Raw genomic sequence first — 27273 nt, 5'->3', positions numbered from 1 at the left:
GGGTAGAAATGTGGACGCGAGCGCAGGGAAAACGCGTTCACCGCGTTAGAGAGTCGGCGTAGGCGGAGTCCGTAACATCGTCTTCTTCGGGCTCGCACATGCGCCTTATTAAATGTGCCACCCACAACGAGAGAACGCAACGGAGAATTCGTCGCGCGTCGCGATGCCGTCGTTTATCGCGTGGCTTTTTTACCTTTGCGCTTTTTAACCCTTGAATTTTTCTCAACGAGTAGCGGCGTGTGAGTGAGTGGATGGCGATCGTGCCGATCGTCGACGATCCGTGACGATCTAACGTCCTACAAACAAATTTATCTCTTCTTTTGCTAATGTTACGAGTACCGTCCTTTTTTAACGGGACTCCACGAGTCTCGCTGTTAAAAGCGTAAAATCGTTGCGAGCGCGGATAATAATCGCAGATAAATGCATCCTCGTGCAGTTTAAGCTCGCTACTCGAGCATGCACGGACGTGCGTGCCTAAGACGATGATCTCTAAAGAGCGACTCTCTCTCTCTCTATTTTTTTTTTCCACCACTTGGTTTACGGTTTCGCTCTGGTGGGACAGATCGCACGGTTTTCGTCTCGATCGGGATCGCGAACGAATAAACTCGTTTGCATGATCCGGTCCACTTCAGCGATAGATTGATCGTGCCGCAATGACACCGCAAACTATTGAACATTGTCCATCGATGATGAATCAATTTCGAGGAAATCGCGAATAGATCGTGCTAGAATTATATCTAGGCTATATATATATAGTCTAAGTACAATTTATAGACATCCTTAATAGATGTATTTTTTGTATAAAGTATTCCCTACTTTGATTTGCGAAATGGCAAATATATATGTATATCTTAGATATTAGAAATAAAAAAACTATTTATATAAATATATTATATTAGCTATGAGACAAAAAAGAGAGACTGAAAGAGAAAAAAAATTTCTTGAAATTTTTCACGATATGTGTGATGTTTCAAAAAGATCGAATGTCTCGATAGATTGTTGGCGAATTTTTAGAATCAATTTCTTTTTAACAAAAATGTCCAGGCGAGGGTCATTATTTATCGCAATTTTTTTGAAAATTATTATTTATCAATTGTTTTAATACATATATATCTAAATTTATATATATTCATCTAAATTTTAGATAGACTATATATTATATATATATATATATAAAGCCTATCTGAAATTTAGATGAAAAATTTCATGAATAGTAAATAAGAGCTAAATTTTGTAAATGTGATCTCATTTGAAAAAAAATAATCAAACAACTTTTCAATTTAGTATTTAGCAATATAAATATGTGTAAAAGGAAAAGTGACACATATACAAGGAGAAATACGTCTCTGCGGGAATTATTGCACAATGACGCGTCGATCGAAAAAAAAAAGAAAAAAAAACTTGGACCACCTAATGCCGCGATCGCAATAAGATAAATAATCGCGATGGGTGGGCGCTGGCTGGCGCCTTCCCGTGACACGGCTTTACGGGTCGCGCGCGTTATGCCCCCCCCCCTCCCCCCCCCCCTATAGGGTGCCACGCTGTTGCGTACATACCTCATAAGGTGGTACAGAGCTCCAACCGCGTGTGAGAATCCATTCCGCGCGATTTCACAGGATTCGCGGGGGGCCCTTCTCTCCCGAAATTCTCCTTTCTTCTTCCCATTCTACCCTCTTTCCTCCTTTGCTTCCCGCTTCTTCCTGTTTGACGTTTCTTTCAGAAACCCTATCGCGTAAACTCAGACCACCCCGTGATGGGCCGGTGTTGTCAAAGCTAAAAATTATTCCGCACCAAACACATACATTCAATTATTTTAATTATAAAAAAGAAATAAATAATAGCGATTATTGTATAATGGATTATTATTAATATGATAATTATGATTATGAGCTTTGCTTATACGCATTCTTTTTTTTAATTTAATTTAATTTAATTTAATTTAATTTAATGCATTTAATTCTTATCAACACTATTTCGTACGTCTAATTTCCCTAATTATATTTCAAATCATGGCGAGCAATTTTCTGCGGATAGAGCAAATACTCATTTTCTACGGTGCTAATCGACCGATAACGGAACACTGTCATGGTTGGATACCTCACTGAAAGTTCCCTGACCAAGACTTTTGTAAGATTAGCGTATAATGAGTTGCCTTACGCTCGAAATCATCGTGAATTCGATAGACGGAGAGTTCAATTATTCGCAACGCTGGGTGCAAAGAAATGACCGAAATAAAAAAAGAGAAACGATTTCCAATTTAGAGATTTGAATTAGAGAATCTCTTTACCTCTTCCCTACAATATAATTAAAATTGACTCTCGTTTAATAAAGTCAAGTAAAAAATTGTACGTCGTATTCGATCTTTACTGCGGTACCATTATTTTCTTATTTTTTTTCCTCTTCGATTATACATATAATACAGTTTTCTAAAAGACAGGAGAGCTCGTTCCCCTTCAAGTTTCTTTCGCCCGCTGAAATCTTATCGTAAAGGCACATAGATGCGAAGGTTACGAGAGGAAAGCGAAGAGTCTACAAGCTCATGATCGCGAGATCATGAACGAGATGCCGACGACGCGATCCCCGGCGGCGAGGCCGAATCGCGCGCGCGGCGACCGCTCTCCTCGCTCATAAAGCATCCTCTCTTCGGGGTTCCGCGCGCGTGGAGGTGGAGGAGGATTAGGTGGTGGAGCTGGTTGAAGGTTAATAGGTGCCAGGTGGTGGTTCTCGGAAGGTGGTGCTCGTTAGTGTGTGATCCCGCCTACCGTCCAATACGGTGGCTGGTTTCCCAGGGGACTCCCTTTGGCCTCTCTCTCTCTCTCTCTTGGTGGCGGTTTTTCGCTGGTCCCCTCTCCCATCGTCTTCTTCCTGCCGTCGTTTCACCACGTTAGAGAAGGATCTCGACCGCGCGTGTACGGGCGTGCGCGCGCGCGCGCGTGTGTATGTGTCGCTTTGCATCGCGCGCGATAATAGTCGACGGATGAGATCCTCTTGACGCGCGCTCGCCTCTCGACGCGGGATCGCCTGAGATACCGCGTCGGCTGACGAGGATCGCAGTTCTCGGAGCATCGCGATCGACGTTGGATCGATCGTCGAACCGTGCGCGATCCAGTGGAGTTCAATAACGGATAGCAGAGTTACCGAAGTGCACCAAGTGCCAACGGTTCGCCGAAGATCACACGGAACGTGAAAGGGACATGAGTTTTAATTTATTTAATGTATCGCATAATTGAAAAAGGAACTTGCTAGTTGTCAGAAGAGTCATCCTTTTTATTGGAACAGAGCTCTCGTTTGTCTCGGAATTTGACGTACACTGTGCGTGATGAGAGGATAAATTATTTTAAATATACATTAAATAAGGACATCGTGAGGACGAATGGACAGTGTTTTGAATCAAGATCATAAGAAGTTGGTCGTTAATTAATATACGAATTTATCTAAATCCGTAGTGTCACTTTGATAGACGATGTCATCGGTACGATCTCGTCAGCTAATCAGCCTCGTGTCAGCGGGCTGATCTTATCGATCTCAACTATATAACTTTAGCCGATTTTTAGATCGCGCCGCACATATAAAGGCACACAACTTGAACTTATTTACTTCTATACTTTACACAACAGCGCCTACTACAGTCGAGATATCGATATTTATATCGACACTTTCGCGATGACAGTTCAATTTCATACTCGCATCAAACACGTAAAGTGGACGACTGTTTGGTAACGAATCGAAGAGCGATCAAATATATAAAAGCCGATCGATAGTGAATACCATCGGGCGTACCAGCAAGCTTCCAGGCTGCTTGAAGGACTTTAAAACAAGATGCTCTTCAAAGGTAACAGCTCGCGGCTGGAGCTGCTGATTGGCAAGATCCACGCACACAAAGAACCGTCACAGGATGAGCAACACAAGTCTAAAGGTCTGAATGCAACTACTTTCTTCATCTCCTTTTTCCTCTCGTTGACCCTCTCTCTCTCTCTCTCTCTCTCTTTTCTGTCTTTCGTTTGTGTCTGATTTTTCATTTACCTCGAGCTCTTTACTTTTCCACAAAGTTTAGCTCCATCGTCGTTCTACCTTCTCATTTCGTTCCACGACTTTTTGTTCGTCTTCTTCTCGTCGCCTTTGAGTTTTACTGGACTTACGCGAAGAATTTTCTACCTAACGCGAATTTGTAGATTTTCGCAGAATCTAATTTATTGAAAGGACAAAAAAATGCAATTAAAATTAACAAATGTTGACATTAATATAGTCTTTATATTGCGTGTGTGTGTGTGTGTGTATATATATAATAAATGTATTGTTTTTATATATATATATATATATGGATATAAAAAAATGCAATTAAAATTAACAAATATTGACATTTGACATATGTTTGAGAGAAAGAACCTTTATATGAAATAAAATTTTAAAAATTAATATTAAATTAATATTTTTAAAATTTTATTTCATATAATGAACTATTATAAAATCTATTGCATGCATTAAAATTTATTGGATGGACTAAAATCTATTTGCTTACTATTTTCCTGTCCACACTTCCGGTATTTCTCTCTAAGAATTTTCCGACTTTCGCTGTAGTCGTCAAAGGGATTGTCGGCTGCGTGTAAATTGAGACTGGCGAGGCAACATGAAATATTATTACTCGCGCGAGTCTCCCTGTGACAAATGCTCATTCTTGCGGGATAAATATCCGATGTGTAGTCACACGCACGTACGTATACACACGTTACACCTCGAAAGGCGTCGCGATTGATGACGTTCGCCAAGAATAAGTTGATACAAAACGGCTTTCTGACGAACGCGCTATTAAACTCTGTCGTCGATAACAGCGGTGATCATTTCACTTCATAATTACAAGTGCGAATATTCATCGCGAAACAACGATGCTTGACGTCGAATACTAATGTCAACATGATCGTATAAGGTTTATACATTTCGATAAATTAGCGATTTACTCGATGATTTACCCCACCAAGATTTTAATAAAAAGATAAAATCTATTCATTTTTTTCGAACATATTATAACGAAGCAAAATACAATACTATTGGGATTAACAGAAACAAGATTGTCAGATGTGCAAAAGTCTATTATCTTTTATCCATAATTTTTTTTTTTTTTTTTTTTTTTTTTAAACAAAAATGAAGAATCTTTAAGAAATACAAACATATGGTAAAATCTTATCTTTTTATTTAGTTTTAAATGAATTATATATATAACTTAAGATTTAAAGAACTAGTCGCAAAAATGCAATTCGAAATTGTCAATTTATCAATAATCTCTCTCGACAATTCTTTTATTGTGAAAAAATCTGAACTTTTTTAATTTGAATCGTAAAACATTCATAGATGAAAATTGCATATTTCTAAGGATTTGTTTAATCGAGAAATTAAGAGATACATACATGAAAAAGTAACGCATACTTTCTTCGATAATTCGCGCTACGTCAATGGCGCGAAAATCCGCGTAGGGCGCGCGGTTCAACATAAGATACAATTAACGAAGGCGTTAAGTCGGACCCCTATTAATAAGCGTCGTCGAAGCGCTCCTATAAATAGTTACGAAGCGACAACAGCGTTGTCAACGACGCAGGTCGGCATCGGTAGATCGGGCCTATATAAATGCGCCTATTTTCGCCCCGATGACACATCGTCGCCGATTGCAAACGCGAGTTAAATAAGAGCCCTCCCGAAAGAGAATTCTTTCTTCGATTCTTTCCGTAATCAAACCTCCTCACTTCTTCCTCAATATCCTATTCTCCTCTCTTGGCACGCACGGTATGTAAAATGTCCACATATAGGTCATTAGATGTTTTTGAAATTATTCTGTGTCGGAGAGTCTTTGAGAATTCTCGAAGAAAAGGAGGAAAATTATTTCTTAAATATTATTTAAATATTATTGTCTTATTGAACATAATTATATAATTAAATATTATTATATATAAATATAATTATTTCTTAAATTAGAATTTTAATGACACACAATATGTGACATTTTCTATTTATGTGGCTTAATACGCTCGTAATTTAATTTATCAAAAATTCCTCCAATTCGATATATTTATCGCTTGATCGATCACGTTCCGAGATCAGCCTTTCTCCGGCTCATAGCTCTCCCGGCACCCCCTCGAAGAGTCGTTGGAACGCGTGAATCAATCGCGGTGCCAATTGGGCGAGCGCCTCGATAGGTGCGTACACGTTGCGCAACGTAAAATCTCGGGGTACAAGAGCACGAATGTTTCGATAACGAATTGCCTCATCTTCGATAATTTTCTTTGCGCGTGTAAAAAAAAAAAATTTTTTTTAAAATAGTATTTTTAAATTACTTAATTTGAGAATTTTAGTTTTCGAAGACGGAGAGAAGTCCAAATTCTAAAAATATCCCCAATTTCGTGTGTCAAATTTCTTTTTTAAAACTAAAATATAATATTATATATATATATATATGCGACACGCGATAATTTACGCGCAAAAGTGTCTCATGGGCGACATCCTTCTGGGAGAGGAAGAGAGGATGAGGCTCGCGAGGATGACGCGTGTGGGTGGAGGATGCGAGCGATTTACGCGAACGTACGAGACGTGTAACACGCTCCGATCTCGCTCTCTTCTGGGTGTCGGTCTCTGTCGCGCACGTAGACTGGGATTCCGCAAAATCTCTTAAATCGACTCGTGGGTGTCGATCCATCGCGACCGTCGACGGAGGAGCCGACGACAAATGAGGAAACGGCCAACTAGCCGAGTCATTTCCACCATTTACGAGCGTCGCGCGCGCGTCACTTCGCCTCTATCCTCCTCGGAGAATCGGTGGGAGCTCTCTAGTCCTCATTTCAGGCAATTATAAATTATTCGTGATTAGCCGGCGCGGACTTGGCCGGAAGTAGCGGCGCGACACGCTCTCCCTTGACGGCGGAGGAGGATAAGTCGGATTTTCTGTGACGGAGACGCGGGGGTCTTTTCTCACTTGACCCCTTCGCCCCGTCGTAAGTCATTTGATGTCGGGGTCACTGCTTCCGAATCATTTCACGCTCCGTACGTTACAAATGTTAATAATTTCCGTTAAAAAATGCCCAAGAATTGTCTTACAAGACGCTCAAACGTCTTATACGCTCTCTCGCTACGATGATTATTCTTGTATTATTTTATTCAAAGTATTAATTAGGATTAAAATGTAAATGTATAGGAATATATTATATCGGTTCGTTCTATAAAAATGATTCGTGTATACTTCAAAAAGATTTTTGCTTTAACAAAGACCTAAATGAGAGATGTCAAGGAATATTCTGGACCGTTGAATACAGCCTTGCGATTCAGGATCGCGAGAAACCGAGTGATTTTACCGGATTTTACCGGGGCGAGCACACGGGTTAATGGCACGAGTTTTACCGTCTTCGTGTCGTTACGAGGACGATGCTAAAGGACATGCGTAACGGGCGAGGTGAGAGACCAGATTCGTGTAACGTCGTTACGCGTACACGCATGTGACGCGAGTTCGTAAGGTCGCGGTCGTCTTGGTGGTACGTAGAACTGGTCTTGCCAGCAGAATGACACTTGCGAATTATTTGAGTAAACCCGTAGTTCGATCCTCGATTAAGGCGGTCTACCCCCGGGAAAAGCATGAAAAACCTGGAATATATTCTCGGGGAATTTTTTTGATCTGGAGAAATCACAAAATTCTCATGGAAATTTATTGGAACTCGAGGAATTTTTTTAAAAAATCTCTCTTTCATCATTTTGCTCTTACATATATTGAAAGCAGCCGGCGAATCCGCCAATAAGCCAAATTCTGAATTATGTGTTTAAAATATATTATAAATATATATATCTATTTCTATTTATACATTTAATGTCTTAACAAAATATTGAATATATATATATTCCTTATTTTAATTTTTAATGATAAAAAACGAAAATTTTTTTATCTTAACGAAAGCTATTCAGTTTTCTTTTTCATTACATTTCTAAATCTAACACTTGAAATTCAAATGCTAGATTTAATATTTTTCCTTCATAACGAGTGAACACACAGCATTAGAAAACGTGTGCAATAATAATAAAAAAAAACTTACTTTAGAAAATTGCACGAAAAAAATCTTTAAAATATTCTCTTTACTTACTTGAAATTTTGAACAAAGATACCTGAAAAATCAGGGAATTTTTTTTTTTTTTCAAGATTTGAATAGAGAGACATCCTGACGAGATAGAAAAAAGACAGAGTTTTGAGAACAACGAATATACTTATGTATATATATATATATATATATGTTTTTTTTATTATTGATTGCAGAAGCCCTAGGAACCGGAAGTTCCTCGTGGCACAGCGAGGATGGCGGGCCCAACTCGCGCCGCGGTGGCGAGACACCGTCCTCCTGCGCGACTCCGACATCGGCGAGTTTCCCGTCGGAGCCCGAGGTCGACGCCGACGTCAATCCCGACGGCACGAATCCCGCCGCCCCCTATCCCTGCCAATTCTGCGACAGGAAGTTTCCGCGTCTTAGCTATCTGAAGAAGCACGAACAGGTAAAAATATAGGTCCTTTTTTCCTCGATTACTCAGATTTCTTCAATTGTTAATTGATTATTGTTATATTTATGTCGTTAGATTAATAGTGATATAAATTGTAAAAATAATATCTAGAGATTCAAATACAGTTATTTGCGTAATAAAATGTCTAGAGAGATAAAGATCTTTATAAATTAGACGAGAATCTAGAAGAGAATCGAGCGTTCTACTTCGCGTAGTATAAATTCTCTACGAGATGACATTATGAAAGTTGTATTTAATTATATAAAAATTAAATTATAAAATTGCGATAACGTTGCGATATCGAGGTCAGCCTGTGTACGGAAAGAAAAAGGAAGAAACGAAACCAAAAGGATTCATTCGTCACGGGTATTTAGTATGCGCGCCACGTATATCGCGAGTAAAGCTCTCTTTTCACGCGGTGTGAGAAAAGGTCCGAGGTGTGATTCCTCCGCAGGTTGACGGGTCCCGTACGCGGGCAGGTTAACGCGTTTCCTCCTGGAAGACGCGTGGCGAGTCTCCTTCTGTCTCTCTCTCTTCTCGGATTTTTTTTCTATTTTGCATGGCGGTGACATTAGCTCGTTCTTCCGCGTCCCGTGACGGGTCATCGTCGGGTCAGAATCTGTAACATCGTACCCATAACAGGTTGTACCAGTTATCAGGTTACTTGTCCAGGTGGCAGTCGCCCCCTTTGGTTCCTTCTCGTGACGGTCCCCGTTGCTGATGAATACATATACCCGTGTATACTTACATGCGTATATATATATATGTATAGAAATCCGCGAGCTAGAATCGCGCGCAGATACGACTCCGATAATGAAGACGAGTCCTCGTCGAGTCTAGGCAGAGATAGCCGTCTATTTATTCTACGCACAATGCTAGTTTTACTCTACCCAAAGACGTGACGAGTAATCTCAATCTTTGCGATCTTGTCTTGTTGCGTTGAAGACGAAACATCAACGAACATTCGAAGATGTTTTAAACCTAAAGATATTGCAAATTTGATCAGATTAATTTAAATTCTTATCAACTAACAATCTGTCTCGTTAAAGATATATCTCATCATCTGATCAACTCGAATTCTCTCTCTGTCTGTCTCTCACGGTCAATCTTTCATCTTGAAGCGATGTAAAACGTCGTTGCCAGTTACTGCTGGTCCGATCAGCTGAATCGCCAGATGTATTATACCTTTTCCTCGCCGTTCCATCGGCATACCGTCCGCCCGGTGATGCTCCTCGACCGGACCGAGCGAGAGACCAGGCGGCGATCGCCTCGCCCGTCGTCCAGATTGTCTCTTCAAAGGAGCCGACGGCTCGAAAGTCGACCGCACGGTCTCGTCGGTACGTGCCGAGCTTACTTACCTTGTCGGGCGCGGCACCGTTTCGTGCCCCTGAGCCGCGTGCGACGAGCGTTTTACGCGAGCGGGGGAGCACAAAGAAGGTGACCGTATGGGATCATATCGGTCACCGTGATCTGGGTGGGTGACGCGTCCTCGCGGCCGAGGCCGACAGAGAACCGACGCTTACCTCTTTTCCTCTCTCTCTCTCTCTCTCTCTCTCGTCTTGCTCTATGATTTTTCGCTTTTTTTTTCCACTAACTCTTCAGGCGCGCCCGACAAGGCCTGTCGTATTTAACTCGTACCGCGTATTGAGATGTTAAGCATGAACGCGGGCTGCTATTGTATACGTCAAGTACCTTTCTGAGGTTTGGCCGAGATACCTTTCGTCTCGTAGATAGCTACGGACTTAGTCCTATACATCTGTAAATACGCGTTAGAACCTTGAATAATATATGTTGCGATTTCTAAGCGATATACAGAATTTTTTTCAAACGTTTAGATTGCGTGATCCTTCAATAAGTTTTAAAGATGCAATAATTCTCGAAGAGTTTTACGATTATATATTACAATACTTATATTATTGTTATTTTATTCGCTATATCTTTTTCATTCCTATGAACAAAATCATTTCGATTAATATTGTAATGTAATGTAATATAATGATTTCAGAGTCACGGTGATCAGATGCCGTACCAATGCAGTTGGTGCAACAGATTGTTCAAGCACAAGCGTAGCCGCGATCGTCACGTAAAGCTGCACACTGGGGACAGGCGATATCGCTGCTCGAAATGCGAGGCTGCCTTCTCTAGGAGGTAAGCGCGAAATCTCATCGATGATATCTCTCCGCGATATCTTATTTTTGCCATTAACAATCAATCGTACAGATTTGACAAACGATGACTCATAGGCTGCTCAGAGTCGTAGAGAAACTTGACAATTTTAAAAATCCTCCTCTGATTATTACAAATTATTCCTTTCTCTCTCTCTCTCTCTCTCTCTCTCTCTCTCTCTCTCTCTCTCTCTCTCTCTTCTGACATGTTTATCGATAAGTGATCCGTTTACGAATTATCGTAAAGCCCAAACATTAAAGATTATCGAAAGGCGTAAAAGAAACGATCGCTCTGGCACAACAACCATAAACGCAACAGATGGCTGAACGAGGTCCTCGTCGGGGCCCAACGGGGGCTCCTCCGACCGATTCCACGAGGGACGCCGATCCAACGGGTGACAAATGAGTAATGATCACACGACGACCACGGCCCCGGGTGGCATTAGTCAAGCTTACTCTCTTACGTGGCTCTGTTTCTTCTTCCTCTCGTCCTACCTCCTCGCTCCTTAGTACTCCTCGCGTCGTATCCATCTGTTTGTTTCCCTCTTTCTCACGCGTTATCCTCTCGGTATATTGAATCGTCCCGCGCGCATTGAAATGCTAAGCTGGGTCCGGGAAAGAGAGAGAAAGAGAGAGGGCCCCGTGCAAAGTACCTTCTTCTAACTGGATACACGCGTGTGCGCTCGCGAGCCCCCGCGGGGCCCCAGGTGAGCAGACAGGTAGGACGCATAGGTGTTACGGGACAACAGGTAGAACATTAGTCAAGCGTCTCGTTGCCGCTTGTCCGCCTTCGCCGGCCGTTAAAGTCGCGCTCGCAACCGATGACACCATATATAATACGAATCTCTCGAACGATTCTTCTCATCGTCACGATTCGCGACTTTGTCAGCCTCTTTTCTGCCGAGAAAAAAAAAATCAAACTCCACGATTGCATGGCAAATAAACAGTATTAGTAATTATAGAATATAAAAAAATCGTGATTAAAATTGTCAATTTTTTTTATTTGATTTTTTTTGCATAAATTCTTCTCCATACATATTTATAATAAATTTTCGCGCGATTATAATTAATTGAAATTAAACATTATATATAAGAAATAATCGATTTTTTTTGAACGAACTTCTCGCATCTGCGATATTCTTTTTTTAAATCTTATTATTAAACCTCTGATGCGCGTGAATATATAAATTGATAATTTTGAAATGACAATCTCGCGTGGATTTTGTTAAAACAGAACTGCAGGGAATCGAGTTATCGTTAGAAAGGTCCTAACAGAGGCTTGCTTCTCACCTGTCAGCCGCTATTACAATCGTACCGCAAGATCTTTACGCCACATCTCTATTCGTCCTTCCATTTTAACAGTCAGTTTGGGTTATCCAACAAAAGGAGGAAATTTTCGGTGTTCTCACGCTGAGCGTCTCAGCGAGATCTCTTACGAACTCTAAGACTCTTCGTTCATATATATGCAAGATCGTATTATTTCGATCATCTTATTAGAATTTAATTCGAAGAGAATCTCAGCAAGATGAAAATGTTAAAAATATACCACGATAGCTCACAATCATAATGTCTAATTGAATGATATACAATATATGGGAATATATTATATAGGAAAAGATTTTTTCCTTCGTTATAAATGTTTTTGTCTTGAAAAATCTAAATAGAATAATTCTCTGAAAATTTATATATGTTTTAAGAACGCATTAACGTCACGTGCTTTTTAACTTGTCATCGAAATCGAAAAGTTCGATTCGATCGTGGTCAGAAAATTTTACGTATTTTACGAATAACATCTCGTCACGGTAATGTTTTTATTCTCACGGAATACGGCAGCGAGACATCACATTTTACGGCAGTCTCGTAATTCTCATGATCGACAACCATGATCGACGACCAACTCGAAATCACGGATTCGACCTCTAACTACTTCGACGACGACTGTTCGCTTCTTGCAATAATCTAATTTCGATGAATAAAAACAAAAAAATTTTTTACACCGTCAGTTGATCACAAACATCGGCGCAGATGCTAAAGAAAAATTGCTTGTCCAAGTAAAATGACAAATGATATCGACAATTGGGATTTGAAAAATGAGTAAGTAGGTGCACAAAATCAAGTATTTTTCTTTTTTCGCTACATAATAAATTATCATCTTTAAAAATTGAATTATTTGAATTATATAAATGAAACTATTAAGATAGGAATACAGAGATCGTGCAGTCAACGAACCCACGAATCAACGCTATAGGGTGATTCTTTCAATTCTCGCGAGGGTGGAGTTTAACGGTCCATTTATTTCCATTTCCTTTCCCAGCACCCTAAACAAAAATCTTCTTCTTGTAGAATGGCTTGCGCGCCATTTCGCGCTTGAACTCTATATTCTCTCTACGCGAGTTAGACTCTTAGAAATTACCATGAGACCTTCAATTCTCTTTTCTAAAGCTAACTAAACGTAAGTACTTAAAAACTCTTATTCTTTTTAATTTTTAATTATTATTTCTTTTTTAACAATAATGGAAATCATTATCGTTTTGAAAGGTGAAATATTTTTTCGTTATAATAATGATTTCGTAAATCTTAAAGAGAAATCGATATTATAAATATCTATTTTTAAGAAATTCATTTTTCTAAAACGCTTTTGAAATCTATTACTAAATAATTTCTTTCTACTTTTCAACAATAGCCAAACTATTTGAAGAGAATAAAATTACGATTAAGATTGTTCGTCTTCTCGCATTTACTCACTACATTCAATAGTAAAATGAATGGAGAATAAGATGTTGCGATTAAAACGAAACGATCTTAATCTACGTTCGAATGTCATCTCCGATCAATGTCCATGAGAAGGTGACATCGAATACATAATAATAGTGCGAAAACAGGAATATGCGTCGCCAGCCGGTATTTAATACCGGCTTGACCGGCGCGGACTCGTCGCCGGGTCCATTCTCTTCGTTAAGCGAGCGCGAAGCTTTTTACACGCTTTTGAGAGAGTCGTTCTTTTTTTCAACTTCTTTTTTTTCCTTCTTCTTCTTCTTTTTCTTCTGCCGTCGTCGGTCGGCCGCAAAACGATACGCTCGATAATAGGACAGCCGCGGTTCACCGGGCGATAATCCTGGTGGCGCATGAATAATTCACGCGCAAAGTGCAGGAGTAAATTCGCCGTCTGTCTTCGTTTCGGCGAGTCGGGACAGCTCGCTGACCGTTCGCTCGCTCAAACCTCGTCGGGCTGACCTCACCTTAAATGCGAATTCAGTTTTCCGCCATCCCGACACATACACACATACGTACACACGATGAATTATTCATTCGCGGAGTCCACCACGAAAATCGGCGAATCCTTACTCTGTCCGAAATCTCTATATCCTCTTCTCGACGGACGAATCTTTATTTATCGATGCATTTCTTGTCACGATAGATGAGACGATAATATAGGAAATTTCGAAAACTAATTATTCGAATTTGACGTGTCAAAAGTCCCATGTTCATTCATGCCGATGTTAGTCGAAAATAATGCATCTTTGTTCGTTGATGCGTGTCTTTAGGATTGACAGAGAGAAGAAATGTAATACGAAAGAACTTGTCTGTTTTAAGATTGATGAAGCGATCGATTTCTGCAAGGAAATAAATAAATAAATTCTCGCAAGTGCATTAATTTCAATTGTCCTACTAATAATTATTCTGTACCCGATTAACGGTCGTGTGACGAGGTAAAAATTTAGCGAATCGATTACTACGAGAAACGATGTAAATAATTTTCCTCGTTTTCTCTTTAAGGAAAAACTACGATCGCGACAGAAGAGACTTTTCAATCTATCTTTCCTGATATCAATTCCCGTCTAATAAGAAGGTGTTACGCGCTCTGAGAAGACAGAAAATTAATATCATAAATCATTAGACATTTCATTGCTATTATATATCATCGTTACTTCACGCGAAATAACGATTTTCTATATGACATTTCGTCATATAAATAATATGAAAGAATCGATAATGCGCTTAAAATTTGTATACTAATATAGCTTCGTGCGCGTTTGAAAGCGCGGCAAAGAATGATTTTTATATTCCCATCTCTTGATACGAGAGTTATTTATTCATTTTCGGAACGCTGTGGAAACGTCATCGTGCAATATGACCACATCTCTCCGATATCTCCATTCTAAGTAATATATTCGGCGCTTTATTAGTAGGATACTTAATTAGCACCCGAGGAAAATATTTCCAAGCAACTTTTCGGCCAACTCTCGCCGTCCATTTTCATTAATTTTCCCGTCGTTTAATTCTTTCCCTTGAATTGACTCGCCGATCGCTTTACCATAAATCCAATCTCCGAGGTTAAGCGCAAGTATCTCGTTCAAAGTATTATCAAATCGCCGATAAATTAACTTTGTCGATCACGTCCTACAGTTTTATTATTAAAGACCGTAGCGCGCTATAAAATCGAACGTTTTACATCCGACTGCAATCTGCGCTGAAAATCGAAATATATCCGCAAGGCGAATCTATTTTCCACATGTGACTGACAGCGCGGTTTCCGATGAGCCTTAATATACATGAACCCTCTCATCGCTTATTATAGGAAATAGAATTTCCTGAATTAGATACCCGATCTCTCTGTACAACGAAAGGCAATTTATCGTTTCGAAAGCTAAGTCAGACATCTATTTATGAAAATAGCGTTTAGTGGTTTCGAGATTTCGGGATTGTGGGGAAAAAAAAAACCGATAGAATCTGATTTAATTTTGAAGAGTCGCCGCGAAATAATGATGCTACTGTACGCTATTGTTGTTTTACTTTTAAAATTCAAGTAGGATTGATAAGGCAAGTAACATTATCGGGTCACATATTTCTAAATAAAAACGTCGTTCTCGTCGCATAATTGCGTTTTCAGCGTTTTTTTTTTTTTTTTTTTTTTTTTTTTTTTTTTTTTTTTTTTTTTTTTTTAATACAGTTGTAATCTTTCGGAAGCAAAAAAAATTTATTTAAGTTTATTTTATTTTTTACTTGATATTCTATTATTTACTCGTGTATCATACATATTTTTTTAACCATTTATTCGCTACACGGAGAAAAAATATTATAATAAGAGTTACAATATAATTTTTATAATCGTGAGACATACTAACATATAAGAGAAATCACGCGATATTTGTATTTAATAATATAATTATACACGTATTATATACTTTACATAGGGGAATATTGTAATTATTCAAATATGCATCGTTATTAATAAATAATAGAATAAAAAGAATAATCACGAATTTTTATAAGAATAGATATTCTAAAAATGTCTCGTTCTATTTCAACTTTAAAATAAATGTTGTAAAAAAGAATATATTTTTCATGTAATTTATATTGTAAAATTTTCTCCGTGTACTTTATTAGCGTGCTTATATACTACACACATAACTGGATTAATATTTCTAAATTATAAACTGAATTTTATCTTGTAAATTTCGATTACGAGTTCTCTAACACGTACCTCCTTTTCTCAGCGATCATCTGAAGATCCACTTGAAAACGCATGACACCCAGAGGCCTTATCAATGCACGGCTTGCACAAGAGGTTACAGTACAGCCGCGGCTTTAACGGCGCACATGCAGTCTCACAAGAAACATCAATCATCGTCGTCGTCTCAATCGGCCGGTCTCAAGCTTCAGGACGTCGACTACGGTAGAAGAAGCGTATCCTCGCACAGCACGTCATCACCGCCGGTACCGTCGTCGCCGTCGCCGTCATTGAATCTCAGTCTGAATCCAAGGAACGTCCCGAAGACGTCGCAGGGCAGCGGCAGCGCCTCCACCACTCCGATTCTCAGCTCGCCCCTGAAACTCGCCTGCATGTATTGCACCCGAGACTCGTTCAGCTGCATGCAGCAGCTGCAGATGCACGTGCACACGATGCACCAGGCGATCCTGAGCGGCGCGGAAGGTCCGGCTCGGCCGCCATCGCCGAGCAGAACATCCAGCGAGCAGCAGGCGACTGTCCGCAAGCCGCTGGATCGTCAGGACGTCACGAAGGAACCGCGGCTGGATCGCAAGTACCAGACGTCCGAGGATCGAGGCGACAGATCGGCTGTCGAGCGGGATCATTACGAGAACGGGTTCACTTGCAATCAGTGCACCATGAAGTTCTCTACGTTGACCCTCCTACGCGATCATTTGTTGTCGATACACCGAATCGACGGTTTCGGCGCGGCGATGATGATGTGTCCCTTGTGCAGTATACCGTGTTCCTCGGCGGCTTCCTACGCCGAGCACTACGTTCTTCAGCACTGTGAGAATCGCCGATCAGCGCCGATGCACGCTACAGATTATGGGGAAACGAAGCTGAACGGCGGCATTTACGACGGTACCGCGAGGGATCCCTCCCGGATATCGAGAACTCGGGACGCGCCGGAAGCCGCTGATCTCACGAATAAGCACTCGACGAGATCTTCCTCGGATACCGCTGGCAGTTACACTGCTGATACTTTGCTATGCGGCCAATGCGGTGCCGCGTTAAAAGACTTCGAATCCTTCCGCGAGCATGTGGCGCGACACTTGCAAGCCGACCACCGTAACCAGGAGATGTCCGGCAGACAACATCTATGTCCCAAATGCGAAGCTATCTTCTCGGACCGCGAAGATATGCTAGCCCATTTGACCAAGCATTATCTGGGCCAAGTCAGCAAAGAATACGCCTGCAGTGCCTGCAAAAAGCTCTATCCGCATCCAGATCAGCTTCAGAGGCACCTTTTGGACGTGCACGCGCATCATCTGTATCGTTGCGCTCTGTGCCGGGATACCTTCGACTCCAGAGTAGCGATACAGGTGCATTTTGCGGTGAAGCACAGCCAGGAATGCCGGGTCTACCGGTGCAGCACGTGCGCCGTATCCAACAATGAGAACTCGCCGCCGGGAGGTAACGTGACGGCTTCTGGCGAAGGTAGGAGTTTCTTCAGGAGCGAAGCCGAAATGGCGGCGCACGTGCGTAATGTGCACGCGCCTCCACCCGCAATTTCTCTGATGAATAGCAGTCCAGTGGGTGCCACGAGGAGCCCGGCCTCGACGCCCGGTGGTGGTGGCATCGCGGCACGTTGTTTTTTCTGCGGGATCTGTTGCGGTTCAGATCTCGAACTCCAGCTTCATTTGGCCAGCCATTCGACCAATCTTTACAGATGTCCCATCTGCCGGGAAGGGTTCGCGGTGGAGTTTCTCTTGGACCGACACATCGCCCAGGCTCATCACGCGACCCAGGACCATCAGGTGGTGCCATCCGTTAGAAGTAACTCGAGAGAGAACGGACGCGTTCATCGAACGGCTAGAAATCAGGAAGACGTAAGTATTATGTTGTATTATTAAGATTGAAAAATAAAACGAAATTTCTCTCGAAAATAAAGTTAGACTAATAATTAGAAAGATATATATTTTTATGTAATTTTTAAATCTTATATAAAACTCAATCAATAGAAATTCTAGTTACATTATACACGTTTCACAAGATATAAATTTATTAGATATTTAAATTTTGGTAAGATTATTTGCTCTCTAAACTACTTTTCTTTTCAAAATTCTAGACGAAGTCTCTGAAGAGACGTTCACCAGCATCGAGTAACAACAATTCCCTGAATCAGCGTGACAACAACAAACGTGCAAACTATGGTACTTCCGCACAGCAGTGCGAGCTCTGCGAACGCGGCGAGTTTGCGAACGAGGCCGAGTTGCAGGCACACAAGAAACTGGCTCATCAAACGCCTCCTAAACTGTCCAGTAAAAGTCTATCTACCTTGAATACCTTGACGTGCGGTTATTGCGGCGAGGTTTGTCGTTCGCGAAACGAACTAGAGTCGCACACGAGGATCCAACATACGTCCAACGAGCCCGGCGGACGCCACAAGTGCAACATTTGCGACGAGGTATGCTTGTCCAGCACGACTTTGGCCGAACACAAGCTCCAGAAGCACTGCAAAATACAACTGAGCGACACGTGTGTGGTATGTCGTGGTTGCCTAACCTCGGAGAGTCAATTCCTGGATCACGTGCAAAGGCATAGCTTGGAAAACGTGGACCCGCAACAACGATTGGACAACTCTTTACCTCATTTACCAGCTCCGTGCGTTGTTTGCCGGCAGACGCTGATCAGCGAATTAGAGTGTCGTTTGCATGCGCGGCATCATCTACGCGCGACATCTTCGGGATCGCGCAGCGCCGTTTCTAGTCCAAACAGTCCCGGTGGCGGCAAAACTCAGAGCCAAGGTTGCTGTCTTTGTTTGCGCGATTTTGCTGCCGATGATTTCGTCAGCTTGCCACCCAATCCTGCCAGTACGAGTGGACAACCACTCAAGGTCTGCAAAACCTGTTACATACGACACTCTCAGGGATTGCCTATCCTGAACTCGACGACTTATGAGCGAGCCAAGTACGACACGACCTGGTTTGCAAGCAAGAATGGTCAATGGGATAGTTCCAAGGACAAGTGGAATGACAGAGGACTCAAGGAAAATCGATCCATGGAGAATCGATCCAGAAATGAAGGAAACCCGGATAAAAAACGCTGTGAGGAATGCGGAGTGAAGTTCGAAGATCCCGAAGAGGCGGAAAAACACAGAATCACAGAACATGAAAAGATTAGCATTAGTGGTTCGAAACCCTCCTATACATGTATACAGTGTCAGGTTAGCGTACAGTAATTCGCAATTTTGCAAATAATATTTAAATATATATGTTTGTAATTCAAGATTATGCATGCGCGAAAAAGATTTACACTTTTCATCTTCTCTTTTATTAAAATAATAAAAAATTGAGATTTTTTGAGGATTTCCAGTGAAAATGGCAATTTGCATTGACATTGGATTTTTTGAAGATTATATATATATATATATATATATATATATATATATATATATATATATATATTGTGTGTTTTCACAAAATTATATTTTCAATTGTATTTTCCAATTTGTAATCATCACCAGGTATCATTTCCAACCGAAGCCAAAATTCAGCAACATGTAAGAAAAGAACATCTGGAAACATCCAGGAGAGCTTCCCTAGAAGCCTTGCGATGTCATTTGTGCTCATTTGAAGCTGCCAGTCCTATGCAACTGCAAATTCATTTAATAGAACATACTTTTGTTGGCTGCGCTGCGCTCAGCTGTTATCTCTGTCAGTCGCTCTTCACAACTCCTATTGGTCTTCAGGTAATTTAAACATCAATATATCTCAAATGCAAAGTAGCATCTATTATATGATAACCGAATGACATTCTCGAAAAAGGACAGATAAACAAGTTTGAGAGTAAACACGAAAAGTAATTTGTTCTTGAACTTGTTTATCTGTTTCTTTTCATTAAGACGAATGAATTCCTCAACATCGTGCTTCATACATATGAATAAGATTTGGATTCTTTCCCGACTATTGGTGATGCCTTGCAGTTTTTTTTTTTTTTTTTTTTTGCTTTGATTCTTTTTACTATGTGTTTTCGTTTAGATCATCATCTTTTCGCTGCAAAGAAAAAAACAGAACGGAATTAATGTATAATAGTAATTTGTTGTTTCGTTTCCTCTATTCGGATACAAGTATACGTTTATTTGTAGAGTCACCTGCTACAGGAACACGGTCTGGGCGCGCGACCGTACGATTGCCCCAAATGCACGCTCAAGTTCTTCTTCAACGCGGAGCTAGACCACCACATATTGACCTTTCATCGTCCGAGGAATGAGATTCATGCTTCGGCAGTCGAGAATGCTCGCGAGATGAAGAACCGCGAGCCCGACGGTGGTGTAACAGTGAAGGAGGAAGTGATACAAGGTGGTAAAGAAGAGGAGGAGGAGGAGGAGGAGGAAGAGGAAGAAGAAGTGAACGTGGACGACCAGATAGGACAGGAGGAACAGGATGAAGCTAAACGAGAGGAACAGGAATTGAAGACAGAAGTAGATATCGAGACGACATCCAATAAAATGGAATCGTGACTTTCTTCGGTCAATATCACATTTCGTTCCGAGCTAGGATTAATTGATTATTAGGAACTTTTGTTAGCCAATCATTAAGTTTTTCACTTCGCCGCTCTCAGCGGCGAATATTCTATACGACATATGTCTTTTAAATAATAAATAAAGTTCGATACACACTCACGCACGCGCGCGCGCACACACGCACACACACACACACACACACATAGTATTAATAGTATTAGGAGTATTATTGAAAAAGATTCGTAATTATTCCAGATGATTAGTTTTTTACATATTGCTAATAAAATTTTAATATATAAGATTGCGCGATGCCTTTCTCTGGTAGAAAGATCGTTGGTATCTTGTTTATCCTGAAATTCTTATATATCAGTTTCAAATTTGGAAATCGAATATTGATGTTTTTACGAACGTAAGCTTGTTTGCGTTAAGTTTGCCGAGAGTATTCATCTTATTGTTTCGAATAGTTATGTGTTCGATCTTAGGATTTTAATTATAGAAATAAAACGTAAAAGTTATTTTTTTCTTTTCTCTACTTTCCTCAAAAATTGACGAAGCTGTCTATTTTATCGGAGTTTGCCCAATACTGCTAAAATTAAAACAATCACGTCTTAAATATATATGCGCTTATACACATATATGTATATCAAGTTTATAAATGCTGTTAATTTTACGTTATATATTAACGTAATTATATTAATATTTAATCTCTAAGAGGAAGGAGAAAAGTGGTACAAGCCAAATCTTAGATATTGATACACGACTTTATCTTAAATTCTTTATAAATGTGGGATATATATATTTTGATTTGTCTTAAGATTATATTCACTCTAAGTAAGACAGATTATAGCCATTAATAAGGAGATCTGTGGGCGAAATAAATACAAAAATAAAATTCGACTAAAATAAAATCAAGGAAAAGTTTCAAATCAATTGTATATACATATTTTAAATGGCCTGTTTTTCTCTAATTAGTACAATATATTGAGACATTATATTTGTAATGTTGAACATTCATATTGTATTTGCAATTTTCTTTTTGGCAATTTTCTAATTGTATTTTATTGATTAAGTAATCTCGTAACAATTCATCACGATCTTTATAATTGTTTACAAGTGTTAAACCCAATGAAATGATTATTTCTGTCACAAACCAAGCTTGTAAATATTCTACAAATAATAGAAGAAATATTATTAAATGTTCTATCAATTTATATGTTAATGATCCATATGTGCGATGAAATTATTTATACAGTCAATTTTCTCTGTTTTAAACTTATCGCATATAGGAAGAAAATGCTAATTAAAAAAAAAAAAAAAGCTGATTTGAAATAGAGAGGGAAATGAACCAAGAAGAGGAAATGGACTGTATTGAAAAAAAGAGATACAATAACCTGTCCATTAGACGATATAGCGATAAGATAGAAGTTCTATGTATGAAATAAATTATTGCTCCAAATCATATATACGCACTGTATATAATAAACTTGTCCATTTTAGCCATCTGAGATAATATTATAAACGAATAAATTATTGTTCTAAATCGGATGGTTTCGTCTATCTTGTCAGGCTACTTTCTTTGTGTATATCAGAGCAATCACCATAATGTAAAAAAAATATAAATATAAGAAAATATATTTTATACCTTATATTTTCTTTTACATTATGGCAATCACTTTCAGCGCGCGATGAATGTGACAGATGACAGATGACAGGTGACAGTACATCAGGCACGAATGAAAGTATCCGCGCATGAATGACATTTTTTCAAACTTCAAAAGAGCGTTTCTATCTGGATCAGGATAACCGACCGCTCCTTTTATCAACGGTCGCAAAAAGAGACGACATCAAGAACCTACAGTTTCCCATCTTGGTATCATAAGTATCCGTGAATGGCGCTACGTGTGCCCTCTACGTTTGCGCTGGATTCAGCTGTTGTGCGGTATTCGCGTACGCATGTCGCGAGACTCTCGTTGGGACCTGGGACGCGGAGTTGGAGACAAGGCGAGAGGAGAGAGCACGAAATTCCACCGAGATCCCCGGAGATCCCGGCAGATCCATCACTGACAGTATCACAGCCAACGACGAGATGACGGGGTTCACGGAGAGCGCCTTGGTCAAACGGCTGATGGATCTGAATCCCTCGCAACAGAGCATCCAGACGCTCTCGCTCTGGCTCATACATCACAGAAAACACCATCCGACCATCGTGAAGATCTGGTTCAAGGAGATGTGCAAAGGTACGATTATCCCATCCCGATTTCCCGTTACCTTTTCTTTTTTCCCTACCACTGGGTCGAAAAGACAATGCTCGAGTTCGACAACATGGTAGGATGTATCTCCTCCGGCGATCTCCAAACAGAACGAGATCTGTCGTCGAGGTTTCACGAACATCATTCAAATTTCTATGTTATACAACTGCATTACATATAACGCGGATATCGAGATTATGTAGCGCAGCTTCAATTATGTAGCACAATGAATCGCGAATGAATCGCATCGTTTTGTCGCTTGGAAAGTTACCTTCATTAGCAGGATCATGTGTAGTTCGAATAGATGGTTTTGAATAAACTTGAAGAATGAGCGACTAGCATTGTTTACCTTTCACTCGTTGGATAAGAATGATATATTACTTTAAATATATTGAACAATATATTTCTGGAAATATTGATATGATATTGTCGCGGCATCTTCTTTTCAAATGGTAGATACAAATGGATGATACGATAATGTTCATCATAGAAGCGAATGATAGCAGCGATGCATTTGAGACTGTATACAATATGTATATAACTCTTATTTATACATATATGTATCATTGTTCGCAAAATATTACCTATAACTCTGTTCTTTTATAGATTCATAGTGCGCGCATATAAGTTTAACAGTTTTCTATATACATTTTTACAGTGAAGGACAATCGCAAATTAATGTTTATGTATCTGGCGAATGATGTCATCCAAAATAGCAAGAAGAAAGGGCCAGAGTTTGGAAAGGAATTTGAAACAGTCTTGCCAAAAGCATTCGAACACATGAAAGGTTTTGATGAAAAGACGAGGGACCGGTTAAACAGGTTATTGCAAATCTGGGAAGAGAGAGGAGTCTATGACAAAGCACAGATATCAGAGTTTAAAGCAGCTTTCGTAAATTCCGAGAAAGATTCTGTAGCACCGCCAAAAAAGAAGGCAAAAATTGAAATGGAAAAAGTAAAGGTATGTTCTCCTTTAAATTATATATAAAAGCTTCTAGTATATCATTAAAACTTTCAATTTGGAAATAATATTAGTATAAAATCAACAGAATTTACTGTTTGTGTTACACTATGTATTTCATAAATTGTGCAGATCTCATAATATCTCGAAATATAATCTCAAAATTTCTGGATTTTAAGTTTTAAAACAGTAATTTATGACGTATAAGGGTGTGAAATTGACATGCATTTGTTGTTTGCAGAAGGAGAAAAAGGAAAAGAAAAAGTCGGAGACTGAGATCGAGGTGGATGGCACCAAAGAGCTTCATGTGACATTAAGCCCACGGACCCCTGCTGGCGATCCACCAGAAACCGAGGAACTCATCAAAGCCTTAATGGTTAATTTTATTAATTATACAAGCAACAATCATGATGCGGAATTTGTATCGTTAGCAATAAAATATTTTATTCATATGGAAATACATGTTGAATCCATGAGGCATATCAGTAGACGCTTTGACAATTTTGACACATCCACCCTATCGATTTTGTCTGTTTTGTTTGGTTGTGTTAGCCGCTTTTTTTTTTTTTTTTTTTTTTTTTTTTTTTTGGAGGGGGGGGAGGGGTTTAAGTAAAATGTACATTTATGTATCCTTTTTTTTCTTTCGTTTTCCCTTCGCTTTCCATGAAGTTACTCAAGCGAATGCTGATTTTTAGCAATTGATCGATGCTTTGCTTCGGTATAAAAAATATTACACTCGCTATTTCTTTGTCAATGCCATACTTTTTTTATAAATCTTTTTTTTAGTTAATCGCATTGCAGAGTATTGCTATATATTTTGCTTATTCTCATATGAATAGAGTATATTGTATTAAATGTAGCGACAGTGAAGGTTTCCGCAATATACGGCGAGTATTTGAAAGATCTAAAACGTTATTATCAGACTAATGCCTTCTGTGCTTTTCAGGATTTGGAAAATACCGCATCCTCTGATGCCGGTGTTAGGGAACGTATAGCATCCCTGCCGCCAGAAGTTTCGGAGGTGTCGTTGCTCGCGAATCTCGCAGATCGAACGGCCGCGGATCAATTGAGCGCCGCGGTGAACGAGGCCGCCGCTCTTCTGGCCGATTACAACGGACGGCTACAGGCCGAAATGGAAGATAGAAGAAGATTACTGACGATGCTGCGAGACTATACTTTGGCGCAGAGGCAACTACTTCAGCAGGCACAAAGCACCTTAGAAGTATAATTATCATTTTCTTTTCTTATTGTCCATATCTGCATAAACTTAGCAGTAACAGTATAAATAAAATCTAGAACATGTTCTTTGCAATGCAGACTTTTTTTTTTTTATAGCATATAGTTTATGATTCATTTGTTAATATATTGCTGTTCATTAAATCAGAGATATTGCTGTAGCAGCGAATCAGACTTACAATACCAGTTGACTTAAATTGCATTAATAATAAGAATTTTTAGTTCCATATTTCACTATATTACAGAAGATTATTATTTTTATTCATAGGACTATAAAGAAAAGCTTAAGAAGGTATGTGCGGTTCGATCGGAGGTGAAGTCCCATATTTCGAATCTTCCCGATTTAACGCAATTGCCCGATGTGACTGGCGGCCTGGCGCCTCTTCCTTCCGCCGGAGATCTGTTTTCCATGCACTAGTGTAAGTTCGTGACGCGAGCGGCGTTTATATAGTTTATCACTTTAGTTTGCGTGAATAGATGAAAATTTGAGATCCATAGTATGAGAGTTTTATACGACGGCGATGAAGGAACAAAGAATTATCGTTGATGATAATTTTGTACTGTGGAATATTTGATAAATCTGATGTATAATGAAAAGCCCTATACGTATATGAGCGTAAAGTATGAAACGGGAAAATATTAATAAATGAGACGAGACTGGAGTTATATTGAGGCTGAATGATACCGAATGATAATGGATGCGAATGAATATCTGGGTGATAAGAGTACAGCATTACTAAACGAAACATACGAAAAATTTGCATTGTAATTATGGATTTTATACTTTAATTGACAGATCGCTCAGTTCCTTTTTGAATCCTTTTTGGCAAAACAGTATATACTATACATCTGTATATGGCTAACGTAAAAACATTGTGACGAGACGACTCGCTGCACGAAGAATCCTATGTACAATAACGTGGTGAGAAACTCAAAATATTTCGTAAAATTTGTACGTTTTATTCTGTATCCGAAACTGTACTCTGTATTGTAAACTGATTAGTTTCTTGAATTGATTATATGAAGCTATATGCACGCATCATCGAATCTATTGTGCATAACATTATGAAAATCATAAAATGCTTATAAATGAAATAAGCAGAATCATTTAAAGATGCTTCTAAATGATAAATTACGTGAAAAATTCACAATGCCTCTTACAAAACCATGCGAAATTCATCTGACGGGCTTAGCCGAGACTTTCCACCGAGTGTTGACAAGGGCATCTATATATTTACGATAGGATCTTTTCTGGAATTTTTAAAATCGATCAGAGTAGGAGAAAAAAAAAGGAGGATTCAGAATAGAAATGTCCTATTGTATTTCTAAAAGCGATAGGGTCTTGCGTACCAGACCTGTGTATAATTGTTAGGGACTTTTTATTATGTATTTTTCAATTAAGTAATCATTGTTTATCGGCGCGGTATATTGAAGATAATACTCCGAGATCGAGTAACTATCACATGTATATACGCTGCAGTTTAGTACGATTTTTCTTAGAACTGACGAGACGGTCTTCGTAAACATCCGTTTGTAAACGAATGGTAATTCTCATAGATAATATTGTAACTATTTTAAAAAAAAACAGATTGCGTGACTGTGCATATTAAAAAAGAAAAAAGGATTGTAATATGCAAAATATTAAGAATAAATGTTTTGATCGTTATATATACCGTGACTTTTAATTTTTACGTCCAATAAAATTGAAATTTTGATGTTTTCAGGTATTTTTGAATCCTACACAAAAATAACAAAATTTATGATACAATATTATATTATTAATCGAATGATCTAATCAATCTGTAATATAATTATTGATTTGAACTACATTTAAAATACACTTATATATGGTACATATTTATTAAAATAGTGTATTGGGTACATTGATAAATTCAACATATATCATCATTAAGTATATACTATAAAGAATAAATCGATTTTCTTTCTGCTCTCTTTTTCTATATTATCACAAATTCTATATTATCTAATTATATTACTTTCCTAGATATAATAACATATCTTAGAGATCATTATGTGACAATACATATATTAAAATTGGAACGATACAAAAGATTAGCAGCATGCCCCCGTGCAAGGATGACATGCAAAATTGTGTGTGAAGTGTTCCAATATATGTATATACTTATTATATATTATGTTGAAATGCACAAACTTATATGCACT

The 27273-nt window shown here is 39.2% G+C and overlaps 2 protein-coding genes and 1 non-coding gene across 8 annotated transcripts in view; all 3 read left to right on the top strand.

Moving 5' to 3' along the window:
- L (zinc finger protein Lobe) overlaps positions 1-21715 on the top strand; it is an 86717-nt gene extending 65002 nt beyond the window's left edge. For 2 of the 5 annotated variants that reach the window (XM_070312337.1, XM_070312336.1), the window contains 6 exons: positions 8282-8514; positions 10526-10668; positions 16184-18008; positions 18248-19345; positions 19646-19870; positions 20267-21715. In XM_070312337.1, coding sequence (XP_070168438.1) covers positions 8282-8514; positions 10526-10668; positions 16184-18008; positions 18248-19345; positions 19646-19870; positions 20267-20641 — 3899 coding nt within the window. In that variant the 3' untranslated portion in view covers positions 20642-21715. Of the gene's footprint in view, positions 1-3089; positions 3917-8281; positions 8515-10525; positions 10669-16183; positions 18009-18247; positions 19346-19645; positions 19871-20266 lie in introns of those variants that run through there. The other 3 variants (XM_070312335.1, XM_070312334.1, XM_070312338.1) reach the window with 2 other exon arrangements.
- An 840-nt stretch (positions 21716-22555) lies between these two features.
- LOC138942367 (regulation of nuclear pre-mRNA domain-containing protein 1B) lies at positions 22556-26729 on the top strand. 2 transcript variants are annotated; one of them, XM_070312555.1, is made up of 6 exons: positions 22556-22881; positions 23552-23853; positions 24095-24229; positions 24800-25075; positions 25358-25508; positions 25886-26729. In XM_070312555.1, exons 1-5 carry the CDS (start codon positions 22731-22733, stop codon positions 25505-25507), a joined length of 1014 nt encoding a protein of 337 aa, XP_070168656.1. In that variant the 5' UTR covers positions 22556-22730; the 3' UTR covers position 25508; positions 25886-26729. The 2 variants fall into 2 exon arrangements, with proteins under 2 accessions (XP_070168656.1, XP_070168655.1); XM_070312554.1 differs by having other exon boundaries at positions 25358-26729.
- Positions 26730-27116: 387 nt separating this feature from the next.
- Positions 27117-27224, top strand: LOC138942514 (U6 spliceosomal RNA). The gene has a single exon (XR_011448324.1). It is a non-coding gene; the product is annotated as a U6 spliceosomal RNA (small nuclear RNA).
- The last annotated feature ends 49 nt before the right edge of the window (positions 27225-27273 follow it).

Source organism: Polyergus mexicanus, unplaced genomic scaffold, assembly GCF_030449975.1.
Source record: "Polyergus mexicanus isolate NDT 795.1 unplaced genomic scaffold, iyPolMexi1.0 SCAF_22, whole genome shotgun sequence".
NCBI classification, from domain to species: Eukaryota; Metazoa; Arthropoda; class Insecta; order Hymenoptera; family Formicidae; genus Polyergus; species Polyergus mexicanus.
Note: the sequence above shows the minus strand (reverse complement) of the source record. Positions and strands in the feature narration are given on the sequence as shown.

What these genes read in the sequence shown, in the direction of transcription:
- LOC138942367 (XM_070312555.1), top strand. Translation starts at nt 22,731, where the DNA reads ATGACGGGGTTCACGGAGAGCGCCTTGGTCAAACGGCTGATGGATCTG. An exon ending in TTGAAATGGAAAAAGTAAAG is followed by an intron (nt 23,854 to 24,094) that starts GTATGTTCTCCT and finishes TGTTGTTTGCAG; the next exon opens with AAGGAGAAAAAGGAAAAGAA. An exon ending in AACTCATCAAAGCCTTAATG is followed by an intron (nt 24,230 to 24,799) that starts GTTAATTTTATT and finishes TGTGCTTTTCAG; the next exon opens with GATTTGGAAAATACCGCATC.